This window comes from Epinephelus fuscoguttatus, linkage group LG11 (genome assembly GCF_011397635.1).
Source record: "Epinephelus fuscoguttatus linkage group LG11, E.fuscoguttatus.final_Chr_v1".
Taxonomy (NCBI): Eukaryota; Metazoa; Chordata; class Actinopteri; order Perciformes; family Serranidae; genus Epinephelus; species Epinephelus fuscoguttatus.
The window spans coordinates 7,622,833-7,646,957 of record NC_064762.1 but is presented as its reverse complement, the minus strand read 5'-3'; the positions used below and the strand labels follow the sequence as shown (position 1 = coordinate 7,646,957).

General features: G+C 42.5%; 1 protein-coding gene across 15 annotated transcripts in view; it reads right to left on the bottom strand.

Moving 5' to 3' along the window:
* The window catches only part of LOC125897056 (neurexin-3b), a 566,367-nt gene that overhangs the window by 148,981 nt on the left and 393,261 nt on the right, over positions 1-24,125 (bottom strand). Inside the window, exon 1 of one of the 15 annotated variants that reach the window (XM_049590096.1) lies at positions 8,315-9,677. The exons of the other annotated variants lie outside the window; for them this stretch is intronic. Within the exon in view, the coding sequence (XP_049446053.1) occupies positions 8,315-8,567 (253 nt within the window). The 5' untranslated portion in view covers positions 8,568-9,677. Of the gene's footprint in view, positions 1-8,314; positions 9,678-24,125 lie in introns of those variants that run through there. 15 annotated transcript variants of the gene reach the window in all.

The following is a 24,125-nucleotide window of genomic DNA, read 5'->3' as shown; positions in this document are numbered from 1 at the left end:
GTTGAAGAGGCTATCCCAATTTCTCTTTCTCTGTCTGCACCTCTGCCTCTGTCACGTGCGCACTCTCTCCATCTTCTTCTCACTTTGTCTGCCACCTTTCCGGCTATCTCTCTTTCTCTCTACACAGCCCTCTATCTATCTCTTGCTTATTCACTCTTTACATCCCTCAGCTTCGGTCTCCCTCCTGCAATTTTTTTTCAATCCCTTTCGCCGTGATAAACCACAGCGAAAGAGAAATAGTGCATTGAAAACATGGCAGAGCAAGAGATATTTATCCGGTCCTTGCAGGGCGAGATGGAGAGGATTACAAATGTTATATTTGCTTGGCTGTAAACATATTTATCAGGGGATGAATTATCTGTTAGTTGTGTATGTGTCTGCAAAAACATGTTTGTCTAGACGCCCGGTCCCAGCTCTGGAGTGCTGAGCAATAACAAAAACCACCTCTGACATGGTACTGGTGTCTAAACTTGCAAAAGTGCTTTTACTACCATCTAATGCTTTACCCATACAAGAAAACATAGGTTAATCACTACTTAAGTGCACTTGCTTTGAGAGGAGGTCATTAATTTTGTTTCTTTTAAAATAATTCATTTTTACTGTGGCAAACTATGCCAATAAACTATTAAGACAGCCCATTAACCCTAAGGTGAATACGAAAATAGCTGACATTACGAATAATTGTCTATAAAAGTGCTCCATCTTTCTGCCAATTGCACCAACAGCCTCTCTCAGAGAATCAAGAATCAATCACTGAAGTGCTAATTACTGCCACGAGACACATCCTGGAGAGAGGTGTGAGCGTGAGGGAGGGTGGTCCTTTACATACTGTATATGAATCATTCAGCTGGTCTCAAGGTCGCAGTCTTCAGTGCAAACATGTCTTTTAATATCCCAGCGGCTTCAATGAAGTGATTGACTGAGTCCCACATCTGAATGAGAAATCGGAGCACGTGAAAGGTGCTCTCACGTCTCCTCACCTGTTGTGATGGAGAGCGTAATGAGCTCAGAGGGGAAGTCACTAACCAACCTTATGATGTCACAGCAGGTCACACATCTAACACAATCCATGACCTCCGCGTGGAAATCTCCGTTCTGTCTAATCTCCGGAGGTTCTGTCTCCATGGAGACAGACGTGACACGAGAGGCGCAGCCGTTCAGACTAATTGGCTGTGGGATCAACACTAGAAAGAGGTAACTATTCTTCTACATTCACATTTGTGGAATAATAAAAAGAAACCCTTAGAAAAAAAAGGAGAAACGGGGGATTTTTAAAAATGGCTGAATATTAAGAAAAAGGAATTAAATATCAATTCAATTCCGGCTCATCGGATTATTCATTTGCATCAAGTATGGGGCTACAATCAGTGGGGGTTTGTTCAAATGAATAATCATTTGATGGATAATTATGAGATGTGTTCAACTACTTCCTGTTGGAGCCATAGCCATAATTAGAAGAGCTAGAGAGCATAAATATAATTAATAAGCCAAGGCTGGAATGACCGAGTAGGGGAGAAAAAGCAAGCTCTGAGTTTCTGGAGGATGAGTTTGCGAGGACACTTTCCTGGTTAATTTGCAGAGCAAGCAGATTTTGGGGGAGGAAAAAAAAACAGTGAAGCAAAAGGAGGAAAAAAAGATGTTTATCTATATGTTGTGAAAGAAAAGAAATATGAGCAAAGAGAGAAAGTCAGGGAAGGAGAGGGGAGAGGAAGGTAAAAAGTGAGGCTGTGAGCTGAGCAGGCATAAAAGAGAGATAAAGGTCAGGAGGAGAGGGAAATGGAGGAGCGGCGGCATGGTGATGTCACTGTCGCCTCATTAACGTTTTCAACTTTTGTTTTTTCACTTTTGTTTTATTTAATTCTCTCTCTGCCTCCAGTCTTTTCTCCTCTCCTCGCCTCCTGCTTCCTCACCCCCTGTTTCCTCCCTCTCTGGCAGCCTGAAAAATGGCTCTGTCTCCTCCAAGATAAAATGCTTAAGCTTGTGAGGGCAAAAACAGGGGCAGAGAAGGCAAAAACCTCAAATAACCACATAATTAAGCCCCCAAAACAGCTCCTCCTATTGATTTGCTATCCAGAGCATAAACAGGGAGCAGCAGGAGAAGTAAAAAGAGGGCGAGAAGTCGAACAAGGAGGAGCAAGATGAAGAGAAGAAAGACGAGCGAGGAAATGTTTTCAAATGAGAGCCCAGCTTGCCGTCTCTTTTTCTGAGACACGGAGAAAAACACAAAGTCTACAGGAATCTCCTCTCCTCTATCGCTCAACCATCTCACTCCCTCGTTCCTCACTCTATTTTTTTCATTTAATTCTGCACCCATTATGAATAGCCAGAGGGCAATATCATTTAAGTCTACCAGTGTGCTGCATAATGCCTGCACGCACACACACAGACACAGACACACACACACACCTCGTCAAGGTAGACAGCATCACAAAGAGTACAATGCTCCTGGTTCATTGGAATAATTCATATATGTGCTACATGTGGGACGAGTTATTATGCAGCCGCAGCACCTGGACCAATACATTTTACAGGAGACTGAGGGGTCAAATACATTTTTCACAACTTCAGCTGTGACAACACAACCCGTTCCACTGTGTTGCCATGCCATCTCCACAAGCTACTGAACCCACTGAGAGAGAAAACGAATACTTTGGCATTTTGAATTTGCAGTTATTTCCTTGCCCTTGCACTTTGTATACTCTGGGGTAATAGTGACAATGTCACAGTTTGCATTTTTCAATGGAAACATGTTCCACTGGTAGCCACGGAGGTTTAGTGCAGTCACTTGTGGCTAATACTTTATATTTTTTTTCCTCTTTGGTTTCAATGGGAATATTTTCACCGAGGTCAAATTAGTAGAAAAATACAAGGACAGGAAACTAATACGTGAATTAAATTAAATTCGTTGTGCAAAAGAGTCGCACTGATAACAAGACTAAGGGCCCTGTGTTGATCAGGCAAGCGCAACGACAAATGCAAAGTTGTGGGCGCACAAACGTTGTCGGCTTCTCCAAGCGTACCTACTATTTGGGTTCATTTATCAGTAGCAGTGCAAAGTGCAAAGGGCTGACTGATGTGGAATATAAATCGGAGGGTGTGGTAGTAAATATGCTCTCAGCCACTCACATCACTGGTCCCATCGCTGTGGAACAGTTGAGCCAATCACAGAGACGCCTCATGACAGCAGCTTAACAAATGAGTCGTCTTCTCCAGTGAATCATGCTGTCTGGATGGTGCACAGACGCATGATGTGAACACACAGCACCACAAAGCTGCAGCAAAAGGCAGATTTTTTTTAAAACAGTTACAATTAGTGCAGTAATGATGATAATTTAGTTGATCTCATGGTAGCAGATTGACGTTGCAGCAGAAACAGATGTGGCTCTCTGACGTCTCAGCCAGCCAACCTCTCATGTGCTCTGTGCTGGGCACTAAAATAACACACAGACGGACAGAGCACATTTCAAAGTCAGAAAGACTGTCGACTTTGAGAGTCTACAGCCATGCTAACAGCTCTGTGAGCCTGCACTCGGGCAAGGTGGTGCTTTAGCTAAATGCTAATGGAAGCATGCTAACGTGCTTACAAGTGAAGATCAGCAGGTATAATGGTTACCAGGTTACCATGTCCTCATTGTGACGTCAGACTAGTCTCGCATAGCCAGACATATCTCCACACTTCATTTTAGCGTTGTGTGTGAAATAACAGCAACTATTTTTTAGGGACCTAGCTCACACCAGGGGCAAAGCTGCACACAGCGCAGTACAACTGTCATTGCTAGTTTCAGATTGATGTGGTTGTCATTTTCATGGCCAGTATCAAGTGTACTTGCGCCCATCTGTGTGCCCATGGGCGTGTAGGTGCTGAAATGAGGTGTGGTCAGGCGCACTGTTTGCACATCACTATTTTGATGCAGGAAAATATTAATGACATTCTGTAAAATGTGAACATAGCAGAGAGCAGAGCAGAGCCGCAGCTACATAGCTATGCACCACACATGGGCACAACTGGCTCATAAAGGGAATGGGAGAATATCCTCTCATGGTTTACATTCATATTACTCCCAGAATACACCTATTAAGAGGCTATATACAATCCCTGTATCCTTTACAGCTTACTTTGCGCTCACATGATGCGCTGTTCAACTAGCAAAAGTAGTTGGACATGCCGTAACTGCACTGGCGTCACGCACTGTAGACCATGGGCTATAGAAAGTTCAGAGAGGGTTCTTGTAGACATGGATAGGACTCGCCTCACCACTGAAGAAGTTCCCACCTGACACTATTTTGCAAGGGCACCGTCATTGCATCCTGGGCTTAGCTTCATCCAAGACGACTGACGGTTTAAAGAAATACAAACACTCCAGAGCACTTTTTCTCAGTGCTGAGTTGTGATGTGTTCAAGCAGACCTTTCTCCAGTGCTGAGATAAGTCTGGCTATGTGGGAATATTTCTTTATAGTATTACAGTTAATATATGTCTGATCTGTATTCATGACAATCCATTATATAGCTGTTGAGATATTTCAGTGTGGACCAAAGCGGCGGACTGACTGACAGACTAACGTTAACATCCATACAGCGCGGCGAGCTAATGGGACAGAGAACATGGCTACAACATCAATAAGTCAACATGTTTCCAGTGCACATTACTGATGGTGAAGTAGTGCTTCCATCCAACATGAGATACCTGGAGTGAGCACATAATATATTTATAGAAATATTTACTACACCAGAGTCTTTGAATACACTTTGATCCAAACGCTTCAATAGATTCTTTTTTCCATCAGAATTTGTTCGCCTTCTTTTCAATTATTCTTCCCGCAGTGAGAAGAAGCCATTCTTCAGTTAAACTAAGCGCCAGTGCTGCCACTCTTCCCTCACACTGTGTCAAGGGCCTGAGGAAGAAAAACAGCAGACTCAAACTCAAAATGTCAATCCTTTGATAATTTGTGGAGAGAAAAGAAGGATTTGATGCAGCCTGTATTCAAATCACAGAGCCGAAGCTTACCTCAGAGAAAAATACCACACTGTCTTTGCCTCCCTTCCTTCCTCCCTCCATTTTAACCTTCTCAAGACTTACAGTACGGCGCGGGTCCATTCTATGAGGAAGACGGCGTTGCCAAAGCCACTCTCTTCAAGGTGATCCTGCATCAAACGGCTGCCACACACGTACACGCGTGAGCAAACGGCACACACACTCTCTCTCTTTTATTCTGCTTAAGTGCTAAGGGCAAAGCTTCAAAACAGGTCAAACCACTCTCGCAGTTGTTATTCAGTTGACTCATTCACTTTTAAACAATGTCTGCTCAATTTATAGCGGAGCGATGATGCTTTTACTATCACTTGTAGTGCACCTTCTGTCAATACATTCCAGGCACGGTAAAGCCTGGCCAAATTAGACATTTATGATTCCACACATACATATGTCTCTGATATATTAAGTACATACTCCTCTGTGGGCGCTTTAAATGATTCCATATTACTGGCAATATACAGCAGCAAGTTTTTTTTTTCTGAACTTAAATACTGAATAATTGATACATATAACAGTTCAGTTGTGAGCATTGTAACTTGACTGCGAGCTGCTGCAGGGAACATGCAATATACTGAATATTGTTTATGTCAATTTTTAAACACACAACCAAAAGTACACACCCCTGAGCATATGCACTGATGCTGACTCTCGTGTTAAAATGGTGAAATCACCAGAGGATTTGGTTTGTGTTGCAAAAAAACACGAAAGCTTCAAACATCTAGGGAATTCTGGAACAAGTTAAAAAAAGTATAAAACATACGTTGCTGTTAGGAACTTATCGCTGTTTCTGAAACTTTCTTAGAACAACTAATGAAATACTGCCTATTGAGAGAGTGTTTTTTCTTCTGTTTAGTGATAAATTAATAATGAAATGACAAAAATAAATTGTTATTGGATATTCATGCCTATGGCGGCCTGAACACATTCTCTTATTTATGAATACCTCCGCTCTGTTTTGCCCTAACAGAAAGGATCATTCCCAGTCACTGCCTCTAATTAAGAGTTTACATACACAGGGGGTGTAAGTCCCGAGTGTGTGTGTCTGTTAAGGTGTGTGAATTTATACATAAAGCATGTATAGTGCATCCATGTGTTGAGGTGTGTGTGCAAATACTGTAGGAGCATCTATCAGTTGTGCCTGTATGTTTGCCTCCAAGGTCTCCTCTGAATCTGTGATTACACTCAGGCCAAAAACCAGGGTCAGTCCATCGCTGCTGAATTGTTAATAGGCTACACACACATGCACACACACGTGTATACACAATAACAAGCCTTCTAATCTCCTGATTTTTACCCTCGCTCTTATCTCGCTCTGTACTGAGTCACCACATTCTGCATGCAAATTTAGACAAAAGTCAACCTGAACCAACTAATATAGTTCTAAAACTCCGTGACTCATGAGTCATACAGCAACGGAGCGTATCGTACATTAATAGAGTTTTGAGCACACAGTGTAAATTAATCATATAGGAAAAAGTCTAGATGTGTAACACGCAGGATAAACACATTGAGTTCTTGTTTTTGCAGCATCAAAAATAAACACAGGAAATGAGAATCAGTCACTAACAGCACATCTGAGAACCCCGCAACAGCATAAATCAATCAGCATATTGCTTTCTGACACACAGGAGCATGCATCATACCTACGGCTTTTTAAATGGCTGCCACCCAGCCCCTGCCCAGACTCCCCGCACTTTGTATGGTTTGCACATTCCACATTAGTAATGCAGATCCTCTCTCTCCCTCTCCCTCTCTGCCTGTCAGGCTCATCTGCTCCAATAGCCCTCAACGTGCTAAAAATGAGCCCTCGATGTGTTAAAAGGAGTCAAGCATAGACCTGGCTCAAATTTATTTTTCAAACAGATTCGATCCCCCCGCAGGGATTGATTGATCCGGGGCGACACAAAGGCGCAGGCTGGATTGTCCCAAATGCTGCAAAGGCAGAATAAAGCGAAGGCTCCTTGAATGTGGCCTGTTATTTTCTTCTTCCCCAGGCGTCTTTTGCATTATGGTAAAAAATTCCTCAGCTGTATTTCATTTATACATTATAACCGGGGAGTATTGCAGCGATATGATAAGCCAGCCTCGGGAATTTCTGACCGTTACTGTTGGTTTGCACACGATATTTTCCTGATCATTTTCTTTCAAATGCTTTTGCTGTCAGTTTTCATTTTAGTATCATATCTAAAAATAAATCTGCTTTGTGTTAATCACCGTCATTTAATCTGATTTTAAAGACATATATTGACATTTATTATAGAGGCCAGCAAGTGAGAGATGCTCCTGTATTAACTACATGCTTTTCTAACTGTCTACTGTGTATTTACAGTCATTTATTGAAGTACAAGTAATCACACAGCAGCAGCAAAGATGCTTATAATAAAACAAAGCCTATAAGATGTATAAATTCTTAAAATAACAGCCACTTAATGATGCCATGGTGATATAAAGCTGTGAAAATCATCTACTTTGTACTGTTAGAGAAATTAAAGATCCCTCTCCTGATGTCTGTGTAGCAGATAATGGTGCAGATAGATCACATTAAGTACCTATAAAACAAAAGTCAATATTGGAAAGGCATTTGACCACCAGTGCTAATTCCCCCTCCTGGATATGTACATTCAGTTGCTGAGAAGAAAAGCTTGCGCTGCTGTTAGAGGAGATAACAGATGCATGAAATGCTTCGTGGACATTTAAAAAGGGGAGTTAAAATTTAAATTCAACTTCAAAAAGCCAGATGCCATAGTGCACGTTATCTGACAGAGCCCTAACACGTATGAGGACAAACCCCTTGATAAAAGAGGGGATTTGGTGACACGCTTATTAAAGATGAGGAAACCCATCGTCCAGTCCGTCACTCTCTCATCAATCATCAATTACAAGAACATTAAACCAGGTGGGATCGTGCTGATTCAGAGTCGCCGCTTGCTCCTCAGCTGATAGAGTCACTGTGGGTGTTTTGCTTGTCAGTGCCTTTCACTGACAATTAAACCTATAATCTCATAAACGACATACAGCTCCATGATGCAGAGCTGCTGTCAACTATCGTTATCTCGTCGTGCTGTGGTGGAAGGAAGAGTGAGAGGGGGAGCGAGAAGGAAAGACAAAGACAGAGGGACAGTGGGAGGGAGGAAATGAGCGAGTCAGTTATAGAGAGAAACAAATGATAGAGAGGTGGCTACAGATGGCTCCTTTTCACTCTGATCATTCATGATGATGAATGGACAGAGTGAGAGGGAAGCCAGAGAGGAGGGTGAGAAAAGGTGGTGACAGGACTCACCGTGGCCGGCTCGTAGTGAGGCCGGGGAGCGGTATATGGACACAGGTGGCTGGTGGTGCCTGGGCCCCTGAGGGCCCTGTGGGTGATCGGGCCGGGGCAAGGCATGGGGCAGGGGGGCTCCGGGGGTAGGGGACAGGAGATGGAGGTCTGAGGATGAGGAGGAGCCCCAGGCAGAGCCCAGCACCATCCATCCCACTGCCAGAAGCAACATCCAGAACAGCTGGCCCTCCTGGGGCTTTCCTTTGGGGAGCATGGCTCACGCCCCCCACCCTACTGGATATTTAAAAGAGAGTAAAGCAGATGTGCAAGGATCTCAGAAAAAGTGACCTTCCCGTAGCCAGGATACAGCGGCAAACTCCATAGCAGGGAGAAATCAACACAAGCTCCTTATTAAGGTAGGATCCGGCAGGTCCCTCCAAACAGAACGCAGCTCAGGCTTGTCTCTTGGACTCCACTCGTCAAGACAGCAGCAGATCTCCCGCTGTTCTTCGTTTGCTTGCTGGCTCTTTGAACCAGAATCCAATATGTCTTTACTTTCTGTTCTCGGCAGGATCACCCCGTGGCTGCTCCTTTGATGACCATGTAGCGTGCTTGTGTGTGTGAGCACCTAGAGAGATTGTGCATGCACGCTTTCGCAGGCGACACCTGGAATGTGTCCCTGTGCGCCCTTCTTCACCTGCAGGCGCAGAGTGAGTGACAGGAGGGGGAACTACCTGTGCTGCAGCCTTCTGCCTGCTCGCTCCGCTTCGCTCTGCTCTGCACAAGCACCGCTCTGTCAAGCCACAGATAATACACAGCCTCGGCTATGAGACCGAGGAGGAGGGAGAGACGGAGGGAGGGAACGACAGAGAGACGAGGAGCTCCACTCACTCCGGCACGGGCAAACTGTCAGCTTTCTGTCTCTCTATCGTCTCGGCAGAAACACACTCCCTTCTCCCTCACAGTTCGACTACACAATCTCAACGCAAGGTGAAGATCCCGACTCGTGCTTTATCTCCGTCTTTAAGTTTGGATCCAATTTTTGTCTGACTTTTTTCCTCCCCTCTTTCTCCAGCTCTTTCTTCTTTTCTTTTTTTTATGTCCCTGGAGAAGTGAAGTGTTCTGGCTTGTTAACCCAGGGAGACCCAGACTGATAGCTCTTTGTATTACTCCACAGGAGAAAGAGACAGATTTGCAGACAGATAAAGAAAGAGAAAAGCCAGGGAGAAAGAAGAGGATGAGAAAATGAGAAACTGCTGGGAGGGAGCGAGATGGAGGGGTGGAGGGGGGGGGGTAGAGAGAGGGTGTGAGCAAGGAGGAGAGAGCGGGAGAAAGAGAAAAGAGAGGAGAGAGAAAGAAGAGAGAAAGAAGAGAGGATGAGAGCGGGGCTCAGGTGAAACTAAGCGAAGATGATGGGACGGAGGAAAGGAGGTAGAGGAGGGGAGGGGAAGAGGGAGGGGAGAAGCGGCAAGTGGGCCAGCCTATGCAAATCCTCCCTGAGCAGCGAGCAAATCAGGGAGGCAGGCAGCCACTGCAGAGGAGTGGGCTGCCTTTAGTCACAGGGAGAAGAGATGTGAGGGAGGTAAGAGAGGAGAGAGTGAGGCAATGAACAGCAGAGAAGTATGGGGGGAGAAAAATGACAGAGTGGGGGTAAAAATTGAAAGGGATGTATAATAGTGGTGCTACAACAGTGTCTGGTATTCCTAGAATGACATTTTCGAAAGCCAGCTCGGGGGTAACGTGGTGTCACTTTCCCTGCAACAGCATGTGACCTCCTCTCCCTCGATGTTTTGATGCTTCTGAAAGCCCATTGAAGCCAAACCACTGAACTAAAATAAAAAAATTAAATAAATAAAAATCCATGCATTATGCACACGGCAACAGATTTAGTGAATTTCAAAAGGGTGAAATCGCTCCCCACTCAAGTAGAAACGACAGAGAAGAAAGGCTTCCAGTCCCTGTTCTGTCAATCTTTGACTTGTCTGAAGGGGGAGTCGTCTGCAGGCCTTGGGAGAAATAAACACTCAAAGTCAAATTGCAGTTTAATCATGTTGCTTCTCAGAACCTAATTTGATTTGACACGAGCGTTCAGTGTTTGGCTGCTGACCTTCTGGATCAACACTGAGATATTCCGAAATGACAAGAAGAATTCATGTACACAGAGTGGTCGTAACACCACCGCGCTGTTTGTAAGTGAGGCAAAACTTCTCAAATTCATGACTCACTGGCTTCGAGGAGCCACTGTGCGCAGCCACTTCACAGCTCCGGCTTTACTCTGTTTCTTTGCATTTGTCAAGATGTCCCTTCCTGTTTTTCATTTAGGAGGAGTCCTTATCTGAGACACCCGAGGGCGCAATTATTGCACTGCTTGTTGTGAGCACCGAACACACAGATAATGTTTCATGGGCAAATGAATGACACAGGAGAGAGGACGGTCTGACAACCATTGATCCACGTATAATAAGGAAGCAGCGGTTGGGACCAGAGTATGTTTACACAATACAATAAATATAAACACAATAAAGAAGTGTGGTGTAAATATCTATATTACTACTGTAGTCGATGTATTAAAAACAAACAAAAACAAATCACACTTTCCTCTACAGTATCTAGACAAACAGACAGTGTTAGTTTTATTATTTCCAATTTCAGCCTCCATTCCAATATAATGGAGGTGAATGGACAGATAACCCACAGATCTTGTTGTCAACAGTTTCATAGGGACTATTTCTTTAGCAGAAAGTTAGCCTAGCATTGCCAGACCAATTTGCAAATGTTCTCAATTCATTTTCGATTTCATATCAATGGTCAGAAAAGAAAAAAAGTCCCTGGTTGTATTTGATAGACAATCAATAAGAGCAACAAAACACTGGTTTTACACTGTGTTCCATCTTTCTGGCGACCAGTGAGGCGAGTTCATAAATTCAACTTTTATCAAATCTTGTTGGAAGTTTGGCAAATGCATCTTTCTTATCAACAAAAGCTTCAAAGGGAAAATCTGCCGATTGTCAAACCAGAACATACTGTTCTGTGTAATCTTGCAGTGACAGATTTCATAACTGATGCCACTGAATAAAGTGTTTACCAATAACATTAAATATTCATGACCAAATATGCCGTTTTCAAAGTTTAAATACTAAGTAGTTATTATTTATTGAGAGTTTTAACATTCAAAACTCAACTAATCTGCTTCATCAAGGGTGGAATCATTTATTTTTGATTCAGCTGGTGCTAAATCTTAATTGGTGCAGGGAAGCTCAACCAGATCTGTGTCATTACAGCATGTGCAGATTAACAGTGTTTGGCTTCCCTCTGTGTTGCAAGCAGAGAAGAGTCAGCCAGGTGACCCCGCTGGTGGATGAGCGGGGAAGCTGTGGGCGCTGGAGGGAGGTTATTCATTTCCATGTACGGCCCCACGTTGCAGCGACACAGAGCTGGTTGAAAATCGGCAAAGTTTCCTTTAAAGTGCAGTTGAAAATGCCTCTAGGGCCCCCATCAGTCGACCGGAATTCTGTTTAAATGGGAAGGGTATCAGAGACTTCTGCCAGAGCAAATAAAACATAAGCTCACAGATACGCCTGGCTCCCAGGCTAGCAGAAAGTAGTTTCCCTATGTACAAACTAGCTGCATGGCTACACACCATGAGCATTTAGTGAGAAAATTTGCTTTAAGTTTGAAAGGTTTTTTTTGGTAGCTCTTTGATTAGCTCCTTTTTTACTTTAAATATTTTAGGAAAAGTATCGTAGTTAACATGCTGATCTGTGTAATCTTGTGGTTCCAGACTTAATAGTGACAGATTTCATAACTGATGCCACTGAATAAAGTATTTACAAATAACATTAAATATTTATGACCAAATATGCAATTTTAAAAGTTTAAATACTAAGTAGTTATTATTTACTGAGAGTTTTAACATTCAAAACACAACTAATTTGCTTCATCAGTGGTGGAATCATGTTTGATTCAGTTGGTGCTAAATCCTAATTGGTGAAGGGAAGCTCTGTGGGAACCTCAACCAGCTCTGTGTCAACACTGTGTGCGGATGAACAATTTTTGGCTTCCCTGTGTTTGCAAGTAGACAAGAATCTGCCAGGTGACCCCACTTGGATGAGCGGGGAAGCTCTGAACACTGGAAGCATGGAGGGAGGCTGTTCATTTGCATGTACTGCCCCACATTGCAGCGACACAGAGCTGGTTGAACATTGGCAAAGTTTCCTTTTAAGTGCAGTTGTTTGTTGTTTTTTCAGCATTAATAAACCATAATACTGACAAAATAGTGGATTTAATAGTACATTCCACATCAGGGGCAGCCAACTTGGTTGTTTGGGAAAATACCTCAGTGGTGCTCTTTTGTCAGACATAATATCAAACCTGCCCCATATTAGAGTTAGAGTTGTGACTGGCCTGACAAGGGCCAGGTCAGCTGGGATTTTGTTCAAACGGAAAGGATATCAGACACTCCTGCCAGAGCAAATAAAACATGAGCTCGCAGATACGTCTGGCTCCCAGGCTATGAGCGTTTCATGAGAAAATTTGCTTTAAATTTTAATAGTTTTTTCAGTAGCTCCAGTAGTAGTAGTTTTTTTAACTTTGAATTAACATACTGATCTGTGTAATCTTGTAGTTCGAGACTTAACAGTGACAGACTTCATAATTGATGCCACTGAATAAAGTATTTACCAATAACATTAAATACTTAATGCAATTATGCAATTTAAAAGTTTAAAAACATAAGTAGTTATTATTTATTGAGAGTTGTAACATTCAAAACACAACTAATCTGCTTCATCAAGGGTGGAATCATTAATTTTTGATTCAGTTGGTGCTAGATCTTAATCGGTGCAGGGAAGCATGTGACATTATATTTTTCCAACTGACCTCCACTCGCTTCAAACCACTGGGAAAAAAAAAAAAAAAACACGAATGCAAAAAGCTCTAATGTGAAACAAACTGTTCCAGCCTTGGAAGAAGACAGTGTCGTCATGAACTGCAGGACCTTATCGCTTAAAGTAAGAAGCTGAGAAAATCAGTTTTCAGGGTCTTTAACATGATGTGACATGGCAGATGAACAGCGGGTTTAATCGTCTTTTACAAAATAATTTCTGCTTATTTTTTTCTTTGCATCTTCAGTTATCAGAGCTATATTTTTCTTGACTTTTGGTTGTGAACTATTGGTCACTATTGGTGCAGAGCAGATTGAGATTCAACAGACTACAGCCTTTGTTAAATACTGTATATCACCATGAGAGCACTGTCTGGGCTAAATATATCATCACAATGAAAATTGAATTTGCATGCAATTTTACTGAGGATCATCAACTTACTACTCTTCTGTGAGCAGATTCGCTCATTTTAGTCTGAAGACGCCGCTCGAGTTAAAGCTCTGCAGCAGCTCCGTTTGCATGTCTGCTCTCAGGGCAGGCTGACTGTCATCCTCATGCTGAGAGTCTGATCTTTTATGAAGAGAACATAACAAAAGCTGACAAGCCAACAAAGAGACACGTCACCTCTTACATTTCATCCAAATTACCTGCTCACGTCAATCTGTTTTGGAAGTGTGATGAAAGGTGTCTAAACATTTCATCAACTCCTAATTTTTTTTTTATATTTAACTGTTATGTCCTCACAGACCTTGTTAAGTGTCTCAACATCTTCAATGTCTTACTTGAGATCTTGTTAATTTCAGAACGTATGCAAATCATCCTCTCCCAGTTCCAATTAATACCTGGTGACGACTCCCTCATCTCATGGACTGTAGTCTTACAGGTTTGCTGACAGAAAACACACTGCTAAAACAATACTGATATATTTTTAAAGTTTAAATGCACTTCATCGAGAACACTTCATCTCAGTGACATTATGACATGATTTATTCATTTGATTTTTGTCTTTGCTTAGTGCAGCCTGTGTAAGTTTATTTCACAAACACCCTCTGGGCTTAATGTTGGGTAATAAGCTGCCCTACCGTCTAAAAGAATCAGACTTGTGTTTCTCTCTAGTGAGAACTGCAGTCAGCAGCAAATAGCTCACTACCTATAGACAGTATCTTACTATAGAGCAAGGAATCTCTACCTGTCCTTCACTTATCTCGAGAACTTGGCGTTTGTATTGCAGGGGACCCAAGGACGTGCAGTGTCAAATTTGGTGCAACAAACAATAGCGTGCTCAATATTAATAAACTGTGACAAAACAGGTGAACAGTAATCGGTGGCTCTATGCAGCAGCAGGGGCGGGACTTCATCGCTATCAGAGAGTTGAGCAAGTAAAGTCTCGCTAAGGGCCAGTTCATAGTTTCCATGTCCATGAGTTCATGACGATCCGCATGGACCTCTGTGCCGATGTCTGCATGCAGCCATTTTTTCGTGACTGCGCGGACTGTACGCACAGCAAGCCCACCAACTGTGCATGCTCCAATCTTTTGTTCCAAACTCCAGTCCGGTCCAAAACACTGCAGTCAAGCCGCAGCCGCCTCACCACGGAGAAGTTCGTTTTAAGTGAGATATTCAACAGACATTCACTTTAGACCCAGTAGCATCTTCTTAGTTTCACCTTCACCCTAAGTCAGTAGTAGGAGTAGAGCAAGCTCACCTCCCAGCCCTCCTGTTTACTGCTGGGGGGCTGACCCTGACCCTTGGGTGCGTCTGCGTGACCACAGCTGTCCGTGGATGTTCAATGCAGAAAGTATGTCTGTCAGTTTTCAAGTCCTTGTGTCTGCAAAGGTTCAATTTAGTCTGTGGGACCTAAACCTCGTCATCCACTTATGTCGGCGAGGGTCTGCACTGAACCCTCTGTGGATGTCTGCATGCAGACAATTTTTTGTGGCCGTGCAGACTGTGTGCATAGCAAATGCACGGACTGTGCATGCTACAGTCTCTTGTTCCACAATCTGGTCCAGTCCAAAATACTGCCATCAAGCCAGCTGCATCGCGGAGTTAGTTTTAAGTTGGCTATTTGTGTCAGACTTACACTCCAGACTTAGTCGGAGGAGCAGAAGGAGGACAGCAAGCTCATCTCCATGCCCTCCCATTTACTGCTGGGGGCTGACGTGGACCCTCATGTGTGTCTGCGTGACCACAGCTGTGTGCAGACGGCAGTGAGGAATGTACATCTGAGCCTTAAGTGGAGCTCACCGATGTTTCTGACCGCTGATAGCCTCGATCTTGGATGTGTTTTTCTTCGCCATACTAACTAATAACAATAATAACATTACCACCAGCAAAATACCTCAGCTAATTAAATCCATGCTCTGTTTTATAACCCCTATGATTATATTAAAACAAGCGACTAAAAGACTATTCAGAAATTAATATATCCGGTTGAGTTAATTCAACTGTGTTTCTGACCTTGAAAAGCCGCGACTTCAGTGTGTTTTGTCTGTGGATTGGAGATCTGGAGGCGTCTGCTTTAATTTCACGCCTTCTCCTTCTAGGAATGTTGGTATTTGCAGCTGTAGGAGTACTCAAGAGTACTGCATTCCAATTTGTATTGTTAAGTGGTTTAATAAATAATAATGAACCATATTTTATTATATTTTTGGGTAAAATCTGAATCTGCAACGTAACCTGTACATTGTCTCCGTCATGTAAATGTACTGGTAAAATATTTTCCTCTCAAGTACAAGCAGAAGTGTGCAGTGAGGAAGTAGTATACTGCTGAGTTTCATATTAGCAACATGATTCAAAATGTTTTATTTCTTCCCCTTTGTTTGGAGCTCAGGCTTAATGGGTCAGGACTCATGAAAGTGGAGGGTGAAGGGTGAAGTTGCTTGTATGAGCGGTTCTCTGAAAAGCTGCATGCAGCAACACCACAGGTCAAGTGATCAGCTCTTTCTGAGCAGGCATGTTTTAAACGAGCACTGCAGAAGTTCCCGTGAAGAAAATTAGCTGTAATTACATGAGCAACGCCAAAGGCTGTCAGGTTCATGAATAAAATATGTCTAAAATATAGCTATGAAAGACATTCACACTTCTACATGCATGTCTTATGTTGGCATATGGAGAAAGCAATATGTCACCTTGATCATTACTCCCCCCACCCCTCCCCCCCACAGCTAAAGTGCACCATCCAGGAAACAGTTATTCTCTTTATAGCGTAGTACAAGAAAGCACGCATTTGGTCCGCAATCTTGTTGAATCGACCCATCGGGGTGCCTGGCCTTTCAACAGGGAATCAGAGGCATATACGCTGCAGATGGAGGCACTCGCTGGTGTGCACGCCAGCCACAACGGCTGCTCAGGAAACCAGGCTTCTTCTTCCTCATTTACATACATACACTCACGCATAAGCAAACAAGCCACCTGTACAGTACACACAGACGCACAACCTGATCCTCTGTCGCGGAGCCACACCCGACGCACAAGCCTGAAACGCTGCATCTTTTGCTCCAAACTAGTCAACCAATAAGAATCCTGGGAGCGTGCAGTCTCACGCTGACTTGGTAATGAACCCTCATCAGGATCAGGGCTAATTAGTGTTTTACATTCTGATTTCTCTGTGGTGTCTCTCTGTGACAAATGAAGTCTGTTCTGCCTGCCCTACACACAGGCAAATGGAGCGCAAAACATCTTAATGTCACACAAGAGTGGGGACACAGAGGAAAGGAGGATAAAAACTCTTAACTCTATTAACCTCAACTCCTGATTCATAGCTAAAAACTATCAGTCCAAAACAAGACATTCACCTTTTTATCCATGATGAATGGAAACCTTACCTGACACAATGATGGCTGCGCTGAATGCAAAGCTCAAAGATTCAATTCAATTTGATTTTATTTATAAAGCCCAACACTACAAATCAAGATTTGCCTCAGAGTGGTTTATAACACACAACATCCTCTGTCCTTGGATCCTCACAGCAGGTAAGGAAAAACTGCCACTCCCCAAAAGCCCCCCTTTATGAGGTAGAAACCTCAGGAGGGGCAACTGAGGAGGGGTCCCTCTCCCAGATCACTGGTAGTGCTGCAACTAACAAAAAACAAACTTAAATTAATTTGTCCTTTTTTAAAAAAAAAAAAAAAAAATCAGCAAAGTCGCCAAAAAGAAAGAAAGAAAAAAAAAAAGCTCGCATTTTACGTTTCCACAAACCACCTGGCCATTTTTCACCGCAGTATTTACCAGCGCCAGTGGTGTTTGAGCTGCAGAACCTGGGCAATTTTCGTTGATACATCACAGCATTTCCCAGCAGCGTTTGAGCAACCACACCTGGGTGTTTTGGACCAACCCGTCCCTGGTTTTCCAGCGGCTTTTGTGCCACCAATCATGGGTGTTTTAAGCTTTTTCATAACCATAACCAAGAGGTGTTTGTGCCCTAAACCTAACCACACCTTTGTTTTGTTGTTGAGAAGCATAAAGTTTCAATGTATCTGCTACAGAAATAATATACAAATGTAACATATCTGTGGTTTGCAGAAATGTACAACACGAACATTTATGTCTGGTGATTGGGTTGCAAAAAAATAATTAACAAATTGCCCAGAGACCAATGTAACACGGACTCTCCTTTACACCTTGCATGTGTGTTGTATTCAGATTGTGTAAATATAATTCAACCTGATTACATCAAATAACACCTGGTATTAATATGATCCACTTGAGATCTGATCACTCTGTCCAGCTCAAACAACCAAACGGTTGTGGCCGTTCTCTACCATTTGCTCAGCCATAGCTTCATAAGTGGTTCAGTTATGATATGAATTACTAAGTTAACTAAATTCTGTACTTTTTTTTAACAAACAAAGCAGAGACTTGGTTTAACTCAAGACTGTCCATGAGTGTTTTAAATATCACAAAGCTGTCTTGCTGCTTACCTTCTTATTAGCTTAGCTGGCTAACCAGCTAAGAGCTGCGTGAAGGCCCATTTATGCTCAACGTTAAATACGGATCCGGATATGGACAGCGCCTTCTGTCCGTGCTCCGCGTTCATTTCGTCCGTATTTCTGCACGTTTCCATCAAGCTTACGGAGCAGTACCACAGGAACCCGTTGGGGCAGTGTTGCTGTCACTACCCAATACGTAGTAGCTCTAGTGAGACACGAAGAAGAAATAACAATGGCTTGAAACTTGCTGCCAAAGCTTGCTGGCTGACAGCTAGTCGCTCTGCCTCACTCACAGGTGCGCTGTGCGACTTGTCATGCTGGATGTGGGGGGGCCACCCGGCGAAGCAAGTTATCGAATGCTCCTGCGGACATCCTAAAGTACTGGAAATGACGCTTGTCGTCAATTTCTCTCTTCGGCAGTACTAGAAAAAAGAATTCTCCATCCTCCAGTCACGATGTATTTAACGGCCTCACCAACCACCGCCTCCTACAATGCTGCCTCTGTTTTTGTCTTTTATGCAAGAGGTCCATTATCAATATCTCCTCCACAGTCGCCATGTTTGTTTTTGAGTTTGTTGTTGTCATAAACTTTTGACTCTGGGCTGCCCCCTGGTGGATATATTGGTTAACATCCATGCCAACGTAAAGGGGGCATGGAAGTATGTGGGCAGTGACGGTAACATCGTTTGAAACCGACATATACATTTTTGTACGTAAAGCGAGCATAAATGGGCCTTGAGACTACATATATCCGCCCATGTATTTGCTGTATGTAGACCAATGTGTTCAATGGGATCACAATGCGTCCCTGTCCACCTAATCTGTCCTCAGTATGTTTTAGGTGCATTTACGCCTGAACTTTCATTTGGTCAAGCACTATTAAATTACAATCCCATCACCCAAAATACATTTTAATGCAAGGTGTTGCCTGTTTTATCTAACCAATGGTTCAAAAACCCGATGATACTCAATTTGCATTGTTATACAACAGAGGAAAACATGTAAATCCTCCTGTAATAGAAGCTGGATCAAAGCAAATATTTGACTTTTTTGTTTGGTAAAACACATTAATTAGGCAATCATCAAATCTGCAGTTTAATCTTCTGTCTGTTGACAAAATGGCAACTAAATATTTCAGTATTCATTGTTGTTTTTACATTTAGTAACATAATTAGCATTGTGTAGGAATAGTCTCATATTTGCATACAATATCACAGAGTAAGAGTGCATATGTTTATGAAACACACAGTTTAAAGTCAATGATATATAAATTTGACTTTCTTAAGAGTTCTCCATTAAAGTCAGATAAAAGCTTGTTTCGTTGTTGTGGTACCTGAATTATGATTGTCAAGAGGAAGGCAAATCCATTGGGCTGCTTCCAAGGTTAATCCAATGTGTTCCAGGTTTGTTTCTTTAGTTTCCTCCATTAAGTCTAAAATAACTGCTGGCGAGTGGTGTTTCAACATCCATGCACCCACATGCAAACAGCTCCAAACTTCTGCTCGTTTGAAGTGACTGGCTTTAAAGGGGGGATTGGCAGAGGACAAAGACTGTTGCCGGGTATTTGGAGCATCACAGCCTGGCGCAGGAGACACATGACGCACTCCCAAGTGCAAAAAAAAAAAAAAAAGAGTCAGCGACAATATCGTCAGCAATACAGCAAACAGCATTTGAAGCCGTCTTTCAAATCAGCTTCACTTCTCCTCACCAAACTGCATACCCGTTGTGTGTGTGTGTTTGTCTGTGTATTTGGAGAGCTGTTGTTTCATCTGCTACTCAGCAGTTCACGTGGGCCACTGCTGTTAATCCTTTGTAGAGGCACTGAGCGGCATCATTTCTAACACAGCCATCAACCCTTTTTATTTTTAAAAATATCCCTAACTCACATAAATACTTTGGTACAGACTAATAGAGTAACAGTAGAAATCTAAAGCCACAGCAGCAGCCCCTAGAGGCTGCAGTGTTTGTTACAACCAACAACACAAATTTGTTAGATGAAGCAAACAAAACACGTTGCTTCTCTTACAGCCTTATTATTAATGAGTGGGATAAATATGCACAGTTTGTCATGAGGATAGAGACGGAGGAAAGGCAGTGGGGTCATTCATATAGCCTTGGTAATACAAATTTCAGTGCAATTTTCATGTTATATTATCAGATATACATCAGCAACAGAGACCTTTTCAGCCTTACAGAGGCATCAGACAACAAGTCATAGCATGTCATAAGTGGTATGGATATTTTCATAATAAGACTGTATCAATTAAGGATGTGAAAACAGTGTAACAATGTGAAAGTGGTTGTTTGTAGTAGGCGTTTCTCACCCTAATTGAATTGGGGTTTTTCAGCGGGGAAAGGGCTTTAGAGACTAGCTGGTGAACATATTGGAGCACTTAGCAGCTAAAGAGACAGATAGTTACTTCAGGAGTCGGCTAGGTAGAGACCAAAGCAGAGCTTAAAGAGAGTAGATATGGGACTTGCATTTTGGTGGCCAAAAATATGACTCCAAATAAATGCTAATGTTGCTCTGTAACTGCTGGATGTGTAACGAAGAAACTGTTTGTCTCATCTAAAGGTGATAATAGTTTAGTTTTGTGTTCAGGACTTGTTTCCGCTGCCTACAATTTGTATACTTAATAAAAAATAATTTTCTTGTGTTCTCACCAAAATATTACCTTGATGGTGGTGCTATAGGAATAGTCATGAGGTCACTAAAAACATCAGGCGATATCAGTGAGGTAGTTGTTGAACTGATTTATCTATTTTTATTTATTTTTTTCGTTAAAAGTTTTTTAGGGGGGAGTTTTTCCTTATCCACTGCAAGGGTCCAAAGAACAGAGGGATGTCGTATGCTGTAAAGCCCTCTGAGGCAAATTGTTATTTGCGATATTGGGCTTTATAAATAAATTGATTGATTGATTGATTGATTGATGCCACCTTAAAATGGAACTCATGAACTCGTGGTTACAACTTGGGAAGTTGTGTTCATGATATGCTTGGCGTTCAAGTGGTTACCTCATAAGAAAGCCGCAGTTAGGCAACACAACATGGATGCTACTGTTGGCATCTAGGAGCCACCCAGGCTAACAATTTAGCCAAGCAAGTGAGCGGGTAACATAATGCAGGAAATACGAAGGCGTGATGACAGAGGAATAAGATGAGGTTGTAATTGTTGTAAAATTACAAAGAAAAACTTCATACAACTGAAATTACAATATACTAACTTCGCATCCGCCGAAAAATGAACTTCCATAGCCTCCGCAATTTCTGAAAAAGTCAGCGAACAGCTTTCAGAAAATTTCCACTTCCGAGGTCGTGAATCCAACAAGAATGGGGTGGAGAAATCTTCTTGTGAACCTGGTAAACATGACCCCATTTGAGGGCAGCATAAATTATTGGCCAGGGGTAAACTTGTAGTTGTTGAGACAGCTTGCTCTGGATAAAAATGGCCAACAGATATTTCAACTGATAGTATAAAAGGAATCAACAGAATACTGGAAACATAAATGACATGTTGACTTTGAAGTTTCTTTTTTGATGTTGAAATAATAGACAAAAAAATTTAACTCAAGGTCTGGAAGAAATCTAATAAATGCACCTCGAGTTAAATCAAATATTTAGTTTGGATATTTGGAATGGTTCAATCCCCTAATCAGAGGTAAGAAGAGCGAGATCATCAAGCAGACAACTTAAATGCTTCACAACATACAAATTTTATGCAGTCTAACTTGGACCATTGTGTTTTGGGACACTTCACATCTGCTTGAGACAAACTTGAAAGCCATCCATGGCAAACGCAAACATGCACACGCATGTAAGCACGCCCCCCAACATACACATACAGCAGACTCAAACCCTGCCCATGGCTAAAGTGCAGTAATCCATCCGTTGCACTGCACTGCAGCCGAGCACGCTTAATAATGAATGAATCATAAAATCAAAACTGACAAGCAGCAATTGAAACGTGGCCGTTTGTTTGAAAGATTAAAAATGCAGTAACACTCGTATAACTTATGAATGAGGCCTGAAACCTAAATTAGAGGGCAACAGCTCGGGTGAGCTGAGCTGAAGTGAGCCGAACAAAACCAAAACATAGAGGCGCACAAAATGCCAACAAAGACATCTGCACAAGAATAAACACATGAAGATGCACACAATGGGAACATTTCTATAGGAAATTAAAATAGGCAGCCGTCCACTTTCATCGTCTAAGCATTTATGTACTTGACCATTGTGAAGATATTTCACAAATGTGCTGCTTACATCTATTAAAAATGAATGACAAAGCTGCATAAATCTCATCTCTGTTTTTGTTTTCATATACGATGTGAATGAAGATAAGATCCACATCACGGTGTGTTCCCCTGGGTGCGGCACTGGGAACAATACAATCCCCAAAGACCTAGTTTCTACACAACAGACAATTATTTCGCACACAGGAATCCCGCCTCACCTTTTATTTGTCACAAATAAAGATCTGTGTAAGGGATTAGGCTTTTATTGGAAAAGAGTTGTGCGTGGGAACATTCATCAGGTATTGAAGTAACAGCCTACATTTTTAGAGCGCCTTTGGAGAGGAGATTCAGATAGTTTACTGTGCCACCTGAAGTCTTTAAAAAGAAATGAAGACAATGAAAAGATACAGAACAAAATAAATGACGGTTGATGCTGGTGGCTTCTTAAACCACTGACAAAAAGCAGTAACATTCGGGTGTGTCAGAGCCTGCTCGCAATGTTATCCTAAGTCCGTGGAAACTGGATCCATCTCGTGTCAAACCACCAATAAATGACGGCTACAAACCAGAGGAAAAATGAGGCACAACATAAAGTACACAAGTATTAAAGGTACATCTATACATCTGTCTTTTGGTTAAAATAACCCTTCAACCACAATTAAACTCACATGTTGAACACATTCCCACTCCAAACTTGTCAAATAAGGCAGCTTGGTCAAATGCTAGCAGCAGCTTTGTATGTGTCTGTTTCCATTAGAGATAAAACAGTTACCGGTTTCACAATAAAACACGGCAAAATTCCTGATGCTTAGTATTACTGTTTCAATTTTTAGACTGTAGACTGAGACCACTGAGGAGCACTACAGAACGCCACAGGAGATCTTTTATACCTTTGGCCATCAAACTGTATAGAGCTGAAACAAAGGACACTGACAGCAATATTTACCTGTCTTCGGTGCACTATTACTAAATATGATGCACAAAACTACTTTTCAATATCTTGTGCAATATTGTGCTTCAATATCATGTTCACTTGCCAATGTGGTCCAATATCATTTTCTCAGTCATGTATAATACTACTTCTCATTGTTATATCATATTCAATACAACTGTAGCCCCTTTTACACTGCCAGATTTTCAGCGAATGTTGGACCGTTTTGCCGGCAAGCTGCGAGCGTTTAGACACACAGAGCTGGATTGGCGAGTTGATCCGAGGCGCCCAATTTTCCGCCGCGTGGGGGTAAACATATTGGCGGAACCCTTTTGGTTTAAAAAGAATGAGGCACCCTTCCGCCACGGGAGGGGCTGTTGATGACTTGTGGGAGGAGCTGTTGATGACGCCGTACGTGCGAGCCACTGGTGGTGGACTAACAGGAAACAGCCAGTAGCAGGAATTAGCGAGCAGCTAGTAGCAAGAGGGAAACACAAACAGACACTGTAAAGATGAGCAACTGGGGAGACAAGGAATTGCGCGTCCTCCTTGTCCTCACAAACGAAGAGGCCATTAACCGTCAAATGACGGGGACGGTGAAGGACGGGTCGACTCACGAGAGAATCGCCAAAGGACTGACCAGCCGCGGCTTCCCTCGGACACATCACTGTTTATGTCACACGCTGAGCCACATGTTTTGTTACTTGCTCACGCCCCCCATTGCCCCGAAAAAGGCACATTCTGTATAAACAAAAGTAGGCAGGCGCCATTTCGCCGCACTCCCCGATTTTGTTTTTATACTGCCAATGCTGAAAGAAGACTGATTGGGCTTTCCTGCTAATTTGCACAGTT